The following is a 15733-nucleotide window of genomic DNA, read 5'->3' as shown; positions in this document are numbered from 1 at the left end:
AAAAGGGGAAACAAATTGCTTATACCAACTAAGATTTTAAGGAAAAAAACTACCAACTAAGATTTTAAGGAAAAAACTGGAATAGAAATTTTAAAAATAAACACGATTGGGTTTATAAGCAGCTTGGACAGATTCAAAGGAAATTTCCATAAACCTTTATTAGCCATGTAAACTTAGAAAAGCCACTTCTTATCCCTTGGAGTGAGCAGCAAAAAATGGGTTCCTTCGTGCTTAGTGCTTGTGACCCAGATAGATATTATCATTGGAGTCAATATGCAGGGCTTGATGGTTTCCTTTGCTGTAATCTGATGATTTTGCATTCTTATCTGTTAGATGAAAGTTAAGATTAGGTTTGGACTAGATTCAGATCACCAAACTCATTTCATTAGTGAACCAAAACAAATAAAGACTCCAAACTCTTAAGTGGGTATTTGGTTTTCTGCCCCATTATATGATGTTTGAAGGACATGCATCCCATTTTATCTGCAGTCCCTTGTAGTGGTGGCAGACATGGCAGGAGTATTTGAATTTGGGAACAGAGATAACAATGAAGCGAATTAGAAATTTGCATTGGTGCTGTGTGATCTGACAATCTCCCTGTGTGGACGTTAACCATGCTTCTGACTACTGTCTTGCAGGCTACCCAGATCACATGGTGTTCTCCGAGTTCAGACGACAGTTTGACGTTTTGGCACCTCACCTGACGAAAAAGCATGGTCGCAATTACATTGTCACAGATGAGAGACGGGTGAGTGTTACCATGTACGCAGAACTAAACGCTTGTTTGTTAGGAAGAACAGAGGCTTGTTTATTGCAGACCCTGAATGTTCAGAACACCTTGCAGGATGTCACTTTTCCCACAGACTTTTATACCACATCACTGACATTAGATATGCTGTAGTGTAGCACTTCTCCCCAATTTGTTCCCCAGTACACAAGTCTTACTACAACTCCGTTTTCCATTAACATCATTGAATTGGAATTGGTCACCACTATAAAAATTTTAGGCGTCGTCATCGATGATAAACTTACCTACCACGACCATATTAGTAATATTGTCAAATCATGTTTTTTTAAACTACGTTTAATTCGTTCACTTGCCAAATTTCTAGAGCCTAAATCCATTAACATTCTAATACACTCTTTGGTGATATCCAAAGTAGACTATTGTAACTCCCTCCTTCTTAACGTCACACAAAAAGAAAAAAGAAGGCTTCAATTAATCCAAAATACGGCTGTTAAACTGATCCACAATGCAAAGAAATATGATCATGTTACCCCCTTGTTGATTAAATCCCATTGGCTTCCGGTAAGTCACCGCATCACTTTTAAAATACTTTTCTTAGTATTTAAAACTTTGAGTTATAATGAACCTCAATTCATTACTAGGTTATTAATACCATACAATTCTTCACGATCTCTCCGTTCGACTTCCCATAATCTCCTTTCCATTCCCTCTGTGAAAGTTATAGGCATCAGGCGGCACGACATGTTTTCTGTTGTGGCCCCCCAATCATGGAACCTCCTGCCTCAATACATTAGAGAATTAAAAGATTTATCTTCATTTTAAAAAACCTTAAAAACATATCTTTTCAAAGATGCATATGATTCTTTGCTTTTCATTTAATATTTGCTATTTATGAAGCTAAATTTAGCCTTCCTCGTGTTCTTCCCATTCATGTTTTTCTTCCTCTTCTATTTAAAGATTGTAACTTCTTCCCTTTTTCCCACACGACTCTCGTCAGTTTTAATTCATATTGTCTATTCCATTTTGTACGTCAGCACTTATATGTTATCTGTATATTGTTATTATCCCAGGACAAGCAGGCAGGTATTCTCACTAGTGGGTGATGTCATCCGACAGAGCCCCAATACGGACGTCTCACAAGCATACTTGCTTGCAGAAACTCAGAAGTTTCGAGATGCCCGCACCGCGCATGCGCCAGTGCCTTCCCGCCCGATGGTCCGGGCGTGTCTCCTCAGTTCTTTTCTTTCCGCGGAGCTGAGAAGTTCTACTTCAATTCTGCGTCAATTGAACCCGTTTTTGCCTTCTATCCTTGCCGCAGTTTTGAGTTTATTTTCTCTTTATCGTGTGCTTGTTTCGTTTTGTCCCTTATTTAAAAAAAAAAAAAATTTTTTTCTTCCGGTGCGTTGACCGGGTCGGCCGCGTGGCTCAGGCCTCGCTCCTTCGATCTTGCGGCGGAGCTTTTTCGGCCTATGTCCTGGCCAATTACCGGTTTTAAAAAGTGTAGCAAGTGCCAGCGCGCGATTTCGCTGACGGACCCGCATCGACGCTGCCTGCAGTGTCTTGGTCCAGAACATTTCCCGAAATCGTGCCGGCCTTGTTCCACTCTCACAGCACGTGCGTTCAAGCGTCGCTGTTTTTTGTGGGAGTCGATGTTTAAGATGTTATCTGTATATTGTTATTATGTTGTACATCGCTTAGCAAACTAAATAAGCGATCCATTAAATACGAATATAGTGCTGAAGTGTGTGCAGTGCTGTATTTGTTTATCAAACTTCTATACCACCATTCCCCAAACACTAAGAGGCAGTTCACAACATTTAAAGCATATGTAGAAGAGACATATCCCTGTTCAGTGGAGTTTAGTCTGGTTGAGAGATGGGAACTGAGGAGAGGTTTTACTGTGCAGAGAAGAAGGCAGTAGAAGAATGTAAAGGGGATGTGACTTATGTACCGCTCTTTCTGTGTGGATACAATAAAAGCGGTTTACATATTTTAGACAGGAACTTATTTTGCCCAGAGTCACAAGGAGCTGCAGTGGGAATCAAACTCACAACCTCAGGGTGCTGAGGCAGCTGCCTCCAGGTGAGGCCAGACAAAAGAAAATGTTGCTTTAAGGACATAGTGCAATAGTAGATAAGAAAGGATCCTGCCTCCAGGACAGGGAATTCTGGGCAAGAGGGGGAACTATTTTTAGGTGAAATCTGTTTTTATTAAGCAGCAAACCACAACAGGTACAAACAGCAAGCAAAGTCATACGTAAAAAAAACAGGGCTCCCCTCCCCAAGAGGACTGGACTCTTATGTCCTCTCAGGTTACAAAACACCCCACCCCCCTATGCCCCCCCCAAAAGCAGTCCCCTCCCAACACCCCCCCAACCCCCCCAACCCCCAGCTCAGACAGGTGAAAGGGAATACAACTGCAGTCTATTCAAGATACGACTACGAACCCGGGGAGACAAACTGTCCAAATAAGGAGTCCAAACATGAACAAAGTCTCTGCTCCGTCGACGGGAGGAAGAAGCCAGCGCGGCCTCCCATTCCAAAAGAGCATGTAATTTATTCCTCCAGTACCAGAAGGAGGGAGGGACATCCGCCAGCCAGAAATTCAATATACACTTTTTCCCCAAAATATAACATTTGCTCAAAAACAGTTTTTCCGCAGAGGTATACACAGAAAACAAAGAAAAATGAGCTAACAGCATATGGAATGCAGAGACAGGAACAGAAACTTGTAGGAGACCCTGAAGAAAGGAAGCCAGAGCCCCCCAAAAGCTTTGAATACTCTCACACTCCCAGAGACCATGAAAATAAGAGTTCACCTCCGCTTGACAGGTGAGACAGTATTGGGTATCAACACATCCCATATGGTAGGCCCGGCTCTGGGAGGCATACGCTCTCAACAAGGTCCTGAAGTGGCACTCTCGAAGCTCCGCACTATACACCAAAAGAGGAATACGGCGAACTGCCCGAAGCAACGAACCCACCCCGAGCTCCCGCCCCAAATCCCTCTGCCAAGCCCTCAGCACCAAGGTAAAATCCTTCAGAGGCCCAAGAGCCCCAAGCTGTTCATGATATAAGGAGACCGAGATCCCCGAGACAGAGTCCTCCCCCCCCTCCAAAAAGGCGCGAAAACTAATCCCAAATTCCAAAGAAAGAGAACTCCGCGGAAGGGACTGTACATAATGCCGGAGTTGACAATGAGCAAAGATAAGACCCGAAGAAGGCAAACCACAACGCAGCAACTCATCGCAAGAGAGCAATGTCCCATCATCCCGCATCATATGAAAAAGAAACTCAAACCCGTGAGCTCGCCAGCGCCCGAAGACAGAGGGAAGGAGCCCCGGAAGAAAGGAAAGATTACCGGTCAGAGGCAACAGCACACTAACATGAGGATCCTGCCTCCAAAAAGGCAGCACCCGTCGCCACACTTCCCAAAGGGGGCGAAACAAAACACTACGGCGACAGAAAACCGGCAGAGCCGCCAACCGAGAATGCAAGAGAGAGAGGAGATGAGAAGGATAAAAATAATCTCGCTCCAAGAAAACATCAGTATAAAGGGCAGTCCCCATGACCCAGTCCCTTACGTGGCGTAAAAGACACGCCTGATTATAAAGAGCAATATCCGGCACCCCAAAACCGCCCCGGCCCCAGGAGCCCACCAGAAACTGCCACCGCAACTTAGGTCTCCGACCTCCCCAAAAGAACCGGGACAACAAGGAGGAGAGAGCCCGGATATCCTTACGCAAGAGAAACAAAGGTAACGTCTGTAAAACATAAAGCCACTTAGGGAATAAAACCATCCGAAAAAGTTGCACCCTCCCCATCAAAGAAAGAGGCAGATTACGCCAGGCGGCCAACACGGAACCTGTAGTGGAGAGCAAACGAGCGACGTTCAACCGGTAAAGCTCCCGAACATCCATAGACAGCTGAACGCCCAAATAGCGAAAGGAGGAATCCGCCCAGTGCAAGGGAAAGGCCCCCTTCCAAGAACGCCGCAGATTTTCGTCAGAGGCCAACGCCTCCGATTTCTTTAAATTTAAGTTGAACCCGGAAAAATCCCCATACTCCCGAACACTCTCCAAGAGAGTAGATAACGAATGCTGCGGGTCAGTCAGAAAGACCAAAAGATCATCGGCGAAGGCCGCAATCTTAAAATGAGAGGCCCCCAGATAAAGACCACTAATATCTACATTGGATTGCAGCTCCCTGATCAAGGGATCCAAGGAAAGCACGAACAACAAAGGCGACAGGGGACAGCCCTGACGGGTCCCCCTATTGATGGAAAAGGGCTCCGACAAGCCCCCATTCACCGAGATCCTCGCCACCGGATCACTATAAAGCGCTAAAAGAGCATTAAGAAAAAAAGGGCCAAAACCATATGCCCGCAGCGTAGCAAAGAGGAACCCCCACCGCAACCGGTCAAAAGCCTTTTCGGCATCAAAACTTACAAGTAAAGCGGGGGTGCCATCCACTCCTGACTTCTCCAGGGCCAGCAAGATACGACGAAGGTTCTTAGATACCGGCCGTGCACTCACAAAACCTACCTGCTGGTCCGACACCAAAGAAGGCAGCACGCGGGCCAAGCGATTCGCCAACACCTTAGCCATCAATTTGGTCTCAAAGTTCAGCAGGGAAATGGGTCTATAGGAGTCCGGCAGAGTGGGGTCCCTCCCCGGCTTAGGGAGAACAATGATCTCAGCTGAGTTCAAGTAACGGGGCAAAAACCCCTTAGCCACATTCAAATTAAAGATTTCAGACAACAACGGAGCGACCTCATCCACCAACAACTTATAAAATTCACCTCGGTAACCATCGGGTCCCGGAGCCTTGCCCAATGGGCTAGCACGAATCACCCACGCCACTTCCTCCGCCCCCACCGGGCGCTCCAACAACGCCGCGTCAGCAGGAGAGAGATGGGGTAAATCCAAGCTGTCCAAATAGACCTCCCCAGCAAGATCATCCGGGCCCGGCGAAGCATACAAGTCAGCGAAAAAGTCCCGCAAAATACGACTAAGATCCTCATTCTTATGGTGAAGCGTGCCCTGTGCATCGCGCAAAGCCGTGACCCCCGCAGACCCACGAGAGGAGCGAGCTAAACGCGCCAACATCCTGCTACTCTTATTGGCAAACCGGAAAAGCTGAAAATGATAATGGTCCCGGGATCTCTGAGCCCCCCTATGCAGAAGTTCATTCAAGGCCTGTTGCGCCTCCAAAAGCTGCGTCTTAAGCGCCAAAGTGGCGGCGCGAGCAAAACGGCGCCGCAGAATCCGAACCCTATGCTCCCAGGCCAGAATCTCTCTATGACGCGCTCTAGCCTCAAAGGCAACAAACGACATGATTTCCCCACGCAACACAGCCTTCGCAGCCTCCCAATAGAGGATGGGATCCTCCCGATGCTGCAGATTTGTGGTTTGAAAATCCCTCCATTTAGCCAACAAAAAGTCGTGAAAGCGGGTATTACGGTATAAATGACAGGGGAACCGCCAAGAAACACCTCCCCTCCGAGGCGCACCCCAAAGCCAACGCAAGCCCACCCATGCATGATCCGAGATCTCAATCGGACCCAAGATGGCCTCCCGAACCATAGGAAGGAGATCCCTGGAAAGGAGAATAAGATCGATGCGTGAAAGCGTCCCATGTGCGCGAGACAGATGAGAATAATCCCGCTCCACCGGGTGAAGAACCCTCCAAACATCCAATAAGTTCAAAGAGGAAGCAAGCAGGCCAGCCCCAGTACAGGCCCTCAAGGACTCTCGTCCCACCGAAGAAGAACGATCCAGCCGTGGATCAGGGACCTCGTTGAAGTCACCCCCGAGAATCAAAGGAATATCCCCAAACTGCAACAAAAGGTTACGCAACTTCTGAAAAAATTTGGCAGAGGGATTGTTAGGAGCATACAGATTACATAGCAATAAGGGTTTATTGTTGAGAGAGACCGAAGCAATAAGGTACCGACCTTCAGGATCCCGAAGCACCTTGCGAGTTTGGAGGTGAAGGCCCTTGCGAAAAAGTATCACCACCCCACCCTTCCCCCCCAGAGCCGGAGCCTCCAAGTGTGTACCCACCCACCAAGAACAGAGCTTAGCATGCTCCACAGAGGACAACCGGGTCTCCTGGAGAAAAGCAATAGAGGCCCTCCTACGATTCAAGGCTTGCAAAATTTTATACCGTTTAATCGGTGAGTGTATCCCCCCCACATTCCAAGATATCAAATTAGGTTCCAGAAAAGACTAGAAAAAGAACCAATAGCAGATACAAAATATCCCATCTGAAAAGGCCAGAGGAGCATCCCAGCCACCACCCCTCTAACCACACACACAAAAAACACCGCCAATCCCCCACCTGTCGAACCCAAAAGAATCCCCGTCCCCCCCGCTCCCCCCCACCCCCTCCCCCAGATCCCCCCCATCCGCCCCCCACCCCCTCCCGTATCCCACACCAAACCATATACCGCACCCCAATTGGTGCCACTTCCAGAAAGCAGGCACGCCCACTGCAGGCCCCCCACAGAACACCTCAGCCCCCAGACACACCCCATAACTGGCAGGCCCAACTCCACCCCAAGAAAAACAGAGCCAGAGAACAGGATCCCCAGACCAAAATTACCACCGCCCGCACCCCAGGCATCCAACAAGCAAACAGAACACCCACCAGCCCCCCTACACACGATCAGACTGAACTCACCGCCACCACACCGCAAGACCCGACCCAGACCCGACCTGCACGCTAAAGAACATACCCCCCACAATCCACTGCCACTCCAACCCCCCCCCATAGGCACCAGGACACCAAACACACAACCCCCCCCCCCCCCACACGCACACAGCCAAGAAAAACAAACTCATAATGCAGAAACCCCAACAAGTGAAAAACAGTGGGCAACATGGGGGAAATCAGCAAAAGCCCCCACATCCATGGAGGAAGGCCCTCGAGGGAGACAGTGCAGCACTCTTGAAGCCCAGGACCACAGCATCCAACTCCCAGCAGGGACAACTCTCCCAACGAAACTCAGCAGAAGATCACGGCGCCACCTCCGGGAACTGCTCCTCCACAAACCGCTGAGCCGCCTCCGGAGTGTCAAAATGGTGTGGCCTGCCGGAGTGCAACACCCGCAACCGTGCAGGGTATTGAAGAGAGAAAGGAATATTGCGCCGGGCAAGACTGGAACAAAGGGGAGAAAACTTGCGTCGAGCCTGCGAAACCTCCGCTGAGTAATCCTGGAAACAGAGGACCGGTTTGTTGTTGTAGAGCAGCTTCTTCCCCTGGCGCAGCGCCCGCAGGACCGCAATCTTGTGGCGATAGTTGAGCAGGCGGCAGATAACCACCCGCGGACGCTCCACTCCATCCCGCCGGGACCCAAGACGATGCGCCCGCTCAATATAGATGGGACCCAATTGTTGCGGAAGGGCCAAAGACTCCAACAGCCAGCTCTGCATAAAGTCCCCCAAATCAGCGTCCCCCAGAGACTCAGGCAAGCCCACGAACCTCAGGTTATTCCGGCGGGACCTGTTCTCCAGGTCCTCCACCTTGGCCCGGAGCGCCGCCAGAGAAGTAGAGTGATCCACCTGCTCCTGCGAGATCCGCTGCACCGCATCCTCCGCAGAACTGATCCTCTGCTGCGTCTCCCGAACCTCCGAGGTCAGGGTTGCAAACCTCTGGTCCAATGTGTCCAGCTTGTCGAGGATACGCTGCAGTTTAGCTCCCAGCGTGCCCTCCAGCGCGGCCTGCACCTCAGCAGTGACCTCCGCGACCCACAAAGAGCTGGGGGTTTCAGGCGATTCCGGCGATGCTGATGCCACGTGCGCCGCCATCTTGGAATCGGGTTGCTTTCGGCGCTGACGGTCCGTGGCTCCCTGACGCGCGGCCATCCCCCGACAGCCGCGAGATCACAGCAGGAACGCCCGACCGCACTCCCCTGCACGCCGACACCGGAAACTGAGTTCTTCAATGCAGATTATCGATCGAGTCTGCAGCGGGCGCGCCGGAGCCACGAGCCCGTCCTGCTCACAGCCCCATGCTTCCGCCGGAAGTCCTCAGGGGGAACTATTTTAAGGACACCACTATGAGGAGGAGATGAAACTGTCATGGCAATGCAAGCAAAAGAGGAGGCAGCATCCATAGGGTTACCCTATTTTTGACCTGAGAAAAAGAGGATACATGACCCCACCCCCATCCTACCCCCTGGCTTTGCCCTCACCCTGCCCATGACCTGGTTTCCCAGATGCCAGGGCTTACAAAGAATCTGGTGGCTCTTCCCCGTTGACGGGACAAAAGCGCGCCAACATTGGAGTGCCGACAATTCAGCGCAAGACACCAGCATGCCGCAGGAAAACTTACTTTTAAAGAGCTCCGACAGGGGGTGTGGGGAAGGAACCCCCCCACTTTACTGCATACTCTTCGCGTTGCCATGGGGAGGGGGGGTGCAACCCCCCACATTATAGAGAAAACTTAACTTTTTCCTAAAAAATCAGAAAAAGTTCAGCCTCGGCACTGCAATTCTATTTTCTTCAGGCTGTTGGCAGCCTGTTGCTGTCAGCCTGCCCCGGAAGCCTCCTGTAGTGACTTTCTGTTCCCGTGGAGACAGGACCTGCAGAGAGGTGACTTCTGGGGCAGGCCAATGGCAGCAGGCTCATGTTTCTGGCTGCCGGCGGCTCGAAGAAAATGAAATTGCAGCACTGAGGAGGTAAGAGGGGAAGAGCCACCAGATTCTTTGTAAGCCAGCCCTGCCAAACTCGGACAGACTTCACAATTTAAAAAACCTGTCTGGACACCTGGACAGTCCTCTAAAAAGACAACATGTCCAGGTTTTTCCGGACGTATGGTAACCCTAAGCATCCTAGGCAAGGTGCAGTGGTCAAGAAAAAGTGCTGCCTCTAAGGTGGAACACTTCAGATAGAAGAGAATGCAGTCTGCAAGAGAGTTTGCCACATGCCATTGCTTCCTGGACAGGGTGCCACAAGCAGGAGAGAGGGTACTGATTGAATTTTTTTGCTTTGTGAAAGGTATTTCTGGGCTCTGTAAATGCCATTATTGTTTTAGACTTGGCAGCTTTTCCAAGTAAGAGACTTGACTAGATAAATGCATTGTCATCTGTGTTGTAAATAGAGCATCGGCTCAGTGGAAATGTATGTATATATACACAAGACAGAGAAGTGATAATACCCCCTGTGTGCATGTAAAGAGTGACATGCCTGAGGCATAGAGAAGCTCTCAGTATGTGTAAGTAAATCTCCTCAGCCATCACTAGAAACTAATATTAGATGGGCGAGTGATTCTTCACTTAACAACAAGTATAACCCCTTTTGTCCCCTCCCCACTAACTAATTATCCTGTGTTATAAAATGCAATTTAATGATCAGCCAGTCAAATTCCTTCTGAGTCTGGGGTGAAAGTCTGTGACATTGCACTAACAAATTCACATCACACCACTATTCTGTTAATGGCAAAAATCTAACTTTCCTGACAGGGAATTTTTTCAGCCTTTCCTCATACGGGAGATCCTTGAGTCCCGAGACCATCCGGGTGGCCATACGCTGGACCGACTCAAGTCTCAGCACATCTTTGCGGTAATGCGGCCTCCAAAATTGTACACAGTACTCCAGATGGGGTCTCGCCATGGATCTATACAATGGCATAATGACTTCGGGCTTCCGGCTGACGAAACCCCTACGTATACAACCTAGACAAATCATAGGTTGTATACATAGGGGTTTCGTCAGCCGGAAGCCCGAAGTCGTCATGCCATTGTATAGATCCATGGTGAGACCCCATCTGGAGTACTGTGTACAATTTTGGAGGCCGCATTACCGCAAAGATGTGCTGAGACTTGAGTCGGTCCAGCGTATGGTCACCCGGATGGTCTCGGGACTCAAGGATCTCCCGTATGAGGAAAGGCTGAAAAAATTGCAGCTATACTCACTCAAGGAACGCAGAGAGAGGGGGGACATGATCGAGACGTTCAAATATCTCACGGGCCATATCAAGGTGGAAGAGGACATCTTCTTTTTCAAAGGCCCCACGGCAACAAGAGGGCATCCGTGGAAAATCAGGGGCAGAAAACTACACGGTTACACCAGGAAATACTTCTTCACCAAGAGGGTGGTTGATTACTGGAATGATCTTCCACTGCAGGTGGTCGAGGCCAGGAGCGTGCCTGATTTTAAGTCAAAATGGGATCGCCAGTGGGATCTCTTCACAGAGAGAGGTAGGGGAGGGTTATTGGGGTGGGCAGACTTGGTGGGCCGTGGCCCTTATCTGCCGTCTATTTCTATGTTTCTATGGGACTTAGGGCAATAGCTTGAGGGAGGTAGGAACAGCAAAGAACAGCTGCTGTTAAAACAAAGTGATAGATCTGACAGTCAAACAAACTTAAAGAATTATCAGCATGTTCTTTGACCTGTGGCAACGGTGGATAATTATTTTCAAATAGTCCATTTTCCTGACGTATATCTGTATAAAGTAGGAGAATAGGTGGACCTGCTAAAGTTGGCACTTATTTATGTATTTTATTTTAAAAATAAGGCAATCTTTAAAGGGCACTTAGATGCATGTGACCAGTTGCACATGCCATTGGTGCAAGTAATTGGCAGTGACACAGACTGTATATAGATACTTGGCACTATTCTATAAGGTAGTGCCTAAGTGCTATAACACAAAACTGCAGGAGGGTGTACTAGTGGGCAGAGCATGAGCATTTATTTATTTTAAAATTTATCTCCCGTATGATACCCAGGGGAGTTACTAATAACACAAATAAAATTCATGTTACCGAATAGTGCACACAACTTGCAGAATACTATCAGTTGCACACGCTAAATGACGCACCTAGAAGTGCTTGCTTTCACCTCTATGCTGATGACTCCCAGATCAACCTTTCAACCCCTGATATCGCTACAGGAATTCAGGCCCGTATCTCAGCCTGCATGTTCGACAATCCCAATTGGATATCTCACCACCATCTAAAACTGAATATGACTAAAACCAAACTCATCTTTCTGCCTAACTCACCTCCCCCTCCTGCCATTCTATATTTCTGTGGATAACACTCTTCTCTTCTTTGTCTCAGCAGCTCGCAACCTCGGGGTAATCTTTGACTCCTCTCTCTCTCCTTTTCCACTCGGATCCAACAAACTGCTAAAACCTGTTGCTTCCTCCTGTATAATATTACTGAAATCCGACCTCTCCTCTTTGAGCACACTACCAAACCCTTATCCTTACCCTTATGCTCTCATCACCTCTCACTTAGACCACTTCAACGTACTTCTCTCAGGTCTCCCGCTCATCATCCCTCTTATCTGTACCCTTTACCTCCACTGCCAACTCCATACTCCGTTCCTTCTTTCTTGCCTCGCTGTATGCCTGGAACAGGCTGCCAGATGCATCCAGGGAGGGGCCTAAAGCTCTGATTGCCCCAGATGCATAAGGCCCCACCCATAGAAGGGACCTTAAACAACCTGGGCAGTCAAAGCCTCAGGCCCCTCCCTGTTGCATCCCAGGAGATCGCAATAACAGGATGCACTGAGGAGGGGAAGGCCCGCCATTTTGAAGAGGCGGGCCAGCTGGCAGGAGGGAGTAGGCATCCCTCTAGCCAGCCATCTGAAAATAAGATAAGGGAGAGAGGGCGGGGGTTGCTTGGCGAAGGGAGAGACTGGGCATCTCTCCCACTGCAGGGGGGGGTCAGTTAGGCAGGAGAGATTGGGCATCTTTGCTGCTGCCAAGGGGCGTTGGGGGGGGTGTTGGTTGGCGGCGAGAAACATTGGGCATCTCTCCTGCTGCCAGAGGTGTGTGTCGGTTGGCAGCAGGAGAGATTGGGCATCTCTCCTGTTGTTGTAGTTTTTTTTTTTTTTTGTTCTGCGTATGTGCCCATCACTATAACCAGCGATGGGCATGCAAGTTTAGTGAGTCTTCACTACTCTCCGCCAGCCTCATTTGCATGAGCGTTTTTTGGAGAATGACTCGCTTTTTTAAAATTACTACTATAACAGCTGCGATAGCCCGTCGGATTTTTGAAAATCTAGCCTTAGGTCTTTTCTTAGAAGGGGGGGGATGTCATTCCTAGGGCTTCTCCTGGCTGCATTGGAGTCTTTGGAAGAGCAAAAGGACAGCAAAAGTGTTAGGAATTTTTGCAGGAGGATTGCTAGGCACTCAGCCCTTCAATTCTGGGTGGGGAAAGGACGATTCTTTCTTTCTGCTTTTCATTTGTAATACACAGCTTATTCTCAGTGACAAATGTTGCCTTAAAAGTCTTTACTGAGAAGTAGAATCCTGTTCTTTGAGAACAAGCTGGCATAATATTCTCACCTGTCGGTAACATCATCCACAGAATCTGATTCGGACACTACCAAGTGCATTATCACTTTAAAATTTTAAGCAGTGCCCATGTTGCTCATGTGCTGGTGCCTACCTGCCTGACATTGGCTCGTGGGTCCCTAAATTCTTTGTTTTTCATGGAACTGAGAAGCTGTGGTGTCAGTTTTCTCTTCAGCCTGTCAAACTTTTACCCTATTTTGGTGCCTTCTTGTACTTATTTTTCATTTGTTTTCCTCACAGATTTTTGTTTTTATATTGTTCTAATATTTTACCCAACTTTGGTTCATTTTCATCAACTTTTCATTTTTTGGCCTTTAGACCACTCCAAGCTCTTTTTTCCTTCCCATGTTGACCATTTTCGACATCTTAGTTATTCTAGCTCCCCAGGCCATTGAACGCTTTGGCTTAGCATTGCCATTTCCCCCCCCCCCCCCATGTCAAAGCATACCAAGTTGCGTTAAGGACTGTTCTTGGTGTAATTTGACCATTTGAGGCGTTACAATCAGCCATCTTTATCATCTTCTAGGCCTGCTGCTCAATGACCCTGTGCAAGGCAACAGAGGGCACAGATTACTCTACTTCCATCAATGTTGGACTCATCACATCAAATCAGTGCGTGCTTTGAATAGTCACTCAGGCTACACCTTATACTTCATTAGAAAACTTCCAAACCACCCACCAAAAATCTCTTTTAAATTCCCTCCAGATGACTCTTCACCAACAGCTCTTGGCCTTTCTCCAGCTAAATGCAATAGAACCTGTTCCTCTGCAGGAGAGAGGCTGGGGGTTATACTCAAAGTATTTCCTAATACCAAAAAAGATTGGATACCTTTGGCATATTCTAGACCTCTGAAGCCTAAACAAGTACTTGTTGAAGAAGTTTCACATGGTTTCTCTGGAAACCCTTCTGCCTCTACTGGAAAAAGGTGATTGGCTTTGCTATCTGAAACTCAAGAGGCCTACACTCACATATCCATCTTACTTGCTTGCAGAAAATATCTTCACTTTCAGTTCAAAATCTTGCTTTTTGGACTGGCTCCGACCCCTTGAATCTTCACAAAATGCCTAGTGGTAGTCGTGGCAGCCTTTTGCACATAGGGGTTTCATGCTTAGATGACTGGTTGATCAAGGCTTCATCATCGCAAACAGCTCAACATATCACCAGTTCAACCATTTGTCTCCTGGAGCTGCTGGGGTTTGCTGTTAACTACCTAAAGTCAAATCTGCACCCTTCTCAGGTACTGGAGTTCATAGGGGCTCTTTTGATTACTACTCAAAGTCCACAATCAAAAAGTCTATCCAGCAATATATTAAGAACTAACGTATCAAAAACAGCTGTGATGTCAAGAAATACTATAAAAAATCTCTTCCCTTGATCAAAACCACAGCACAACTTATCAAGTGTTGCCACTGTCAATGACTCAGCACTATGATCCCTTCGAAAAGCATATTGACGCATGTCTAAAATATCTTGTTGTAAATGATTTTCCAATTGAGAATAAACAACATTTTCCATTACCTTCGATAAAGCTGGCAAAGTTGATATAGGTCTAAAATTTGCAATCTGAGCAACCCCCAATTTATAATCCTTAATTACAGGTTGAACTGTTGCAATTTTTAACTCATTTGGGAGCACACCCTCTTTCAAAACCAAGTTTTCTATCTGTGTTATCATTGAAACTACTTCATTCCCCCATACCTCTAAATAAATCAGGACTGCATAAATCACCAGAGGAAATTGTTGGATTGTATGATCGCAATAACATTTCTATTTCATTTTGCCCTACCTCATCAAACTCCCCATTGAATAACATTGTCATTTTATTTTATTTTTATAAATTCTTTATTCATTTTTATACTCTTACAACAAGTGAATAATAAAACATAATAAAACAATTTTCATATAACACTTGTATTTATAATCAAATATTTCTTTATAATATAATAAATACCCCCTTTTTCCAATAATCTTATTCCAAATGATAAATATTCCCACCCCAGCCCCATCCCACATATATTCCCCATGTGCTAAGATATCTGATCATTAGAGTAATTAGGCAATGGCCCCCATATTTTCTTAAAATTATGAATATTCCCTTGTTGTAACGCTATCATCTTTTCCATCTTATATAAAAATACAATTGATGACACAGTGAAAGAAAATGAAAAACTTTTATTAAGAAAGATAACAGAAATGTGTGAGCAATGGAATCCTTTACATCTTTCAAACAATTAAAATGATGATACTGCCTGTGGTTTGTTATCAAATGAGTATGATACCAATATTTTTTCAGGGGTCATTTTATAAAAAGTTAAACAATGTTCTTATAAAATTTGTTTGGTTTGGGAAAAGACCCAGAATTGCTTTAGCATCATTACAAAGAACAATTATGGAGGGAAGGGTAAATTTTCCAAATTTTTATAGGTACCATCAAGCCTATATTCTAAGACAGAGTATGTATTGGATCCTCCCAGATCTCATGGAGAATGTACCTGATTGGTTATATTTAGAATGGCGGCTCCTGTTCCCATTACATTTAGTCAAAGTAGTATTGACCGTACTCTAACACCGTACTGGGCCAACAATGGAACTAAGAAGTCACCCTGGCTCAATTCTAGAGACAAAGACTCAATTTCTCAAGAGCCCACAGTCAAACACCCGAACTAATCAAGGTTG

General features: G+C 46.9%; 1 protein-coding gene across 21 annotated transcripts in view; it reads left to right on the top strand.

The window, feature by feature from the left end:
* MYO18A (myosin XVIIIA) overlaps nucleotides 1-15733 on the top strand; it is a 361012-nt gene that overhangs the window by 201977 nt on the left and 143302 nt on the right. For all 21 annotated transcript variants that reach the window (XM_033921174.1, XM_033921173.1, XM_033921154.1 and 18 more), the window contains one exon: nucleotides 639-748. In XM_033921174.1, coding sequence (XP_033777065.1) covers nucleotides 639-748 — 110 coding nt within the window. The remainder of the gene's footprint in view (nucleotides 1-638; nucleotides 749-15733) is intronic.

The sequence above is a fragment of the Geotrypetes seraphini genome, chromosome 15 (assembly GCF_902459505.1).
Source record: "Geotrypetes seraphini chromosome 15, aGeoSer1.1, whole genome shotgun sequence".
Taxonomy (NCBI): domain Eukaryota; kingdom Metazoa; phylum Chordata; class Amphibia; order Gymnophiona; family Dermophiidae; genus Geotrypetes; species Geotrypetes seraphini.
This window is presented reverse-complemented; position numbering and strand designations above follow the sequence as displayed.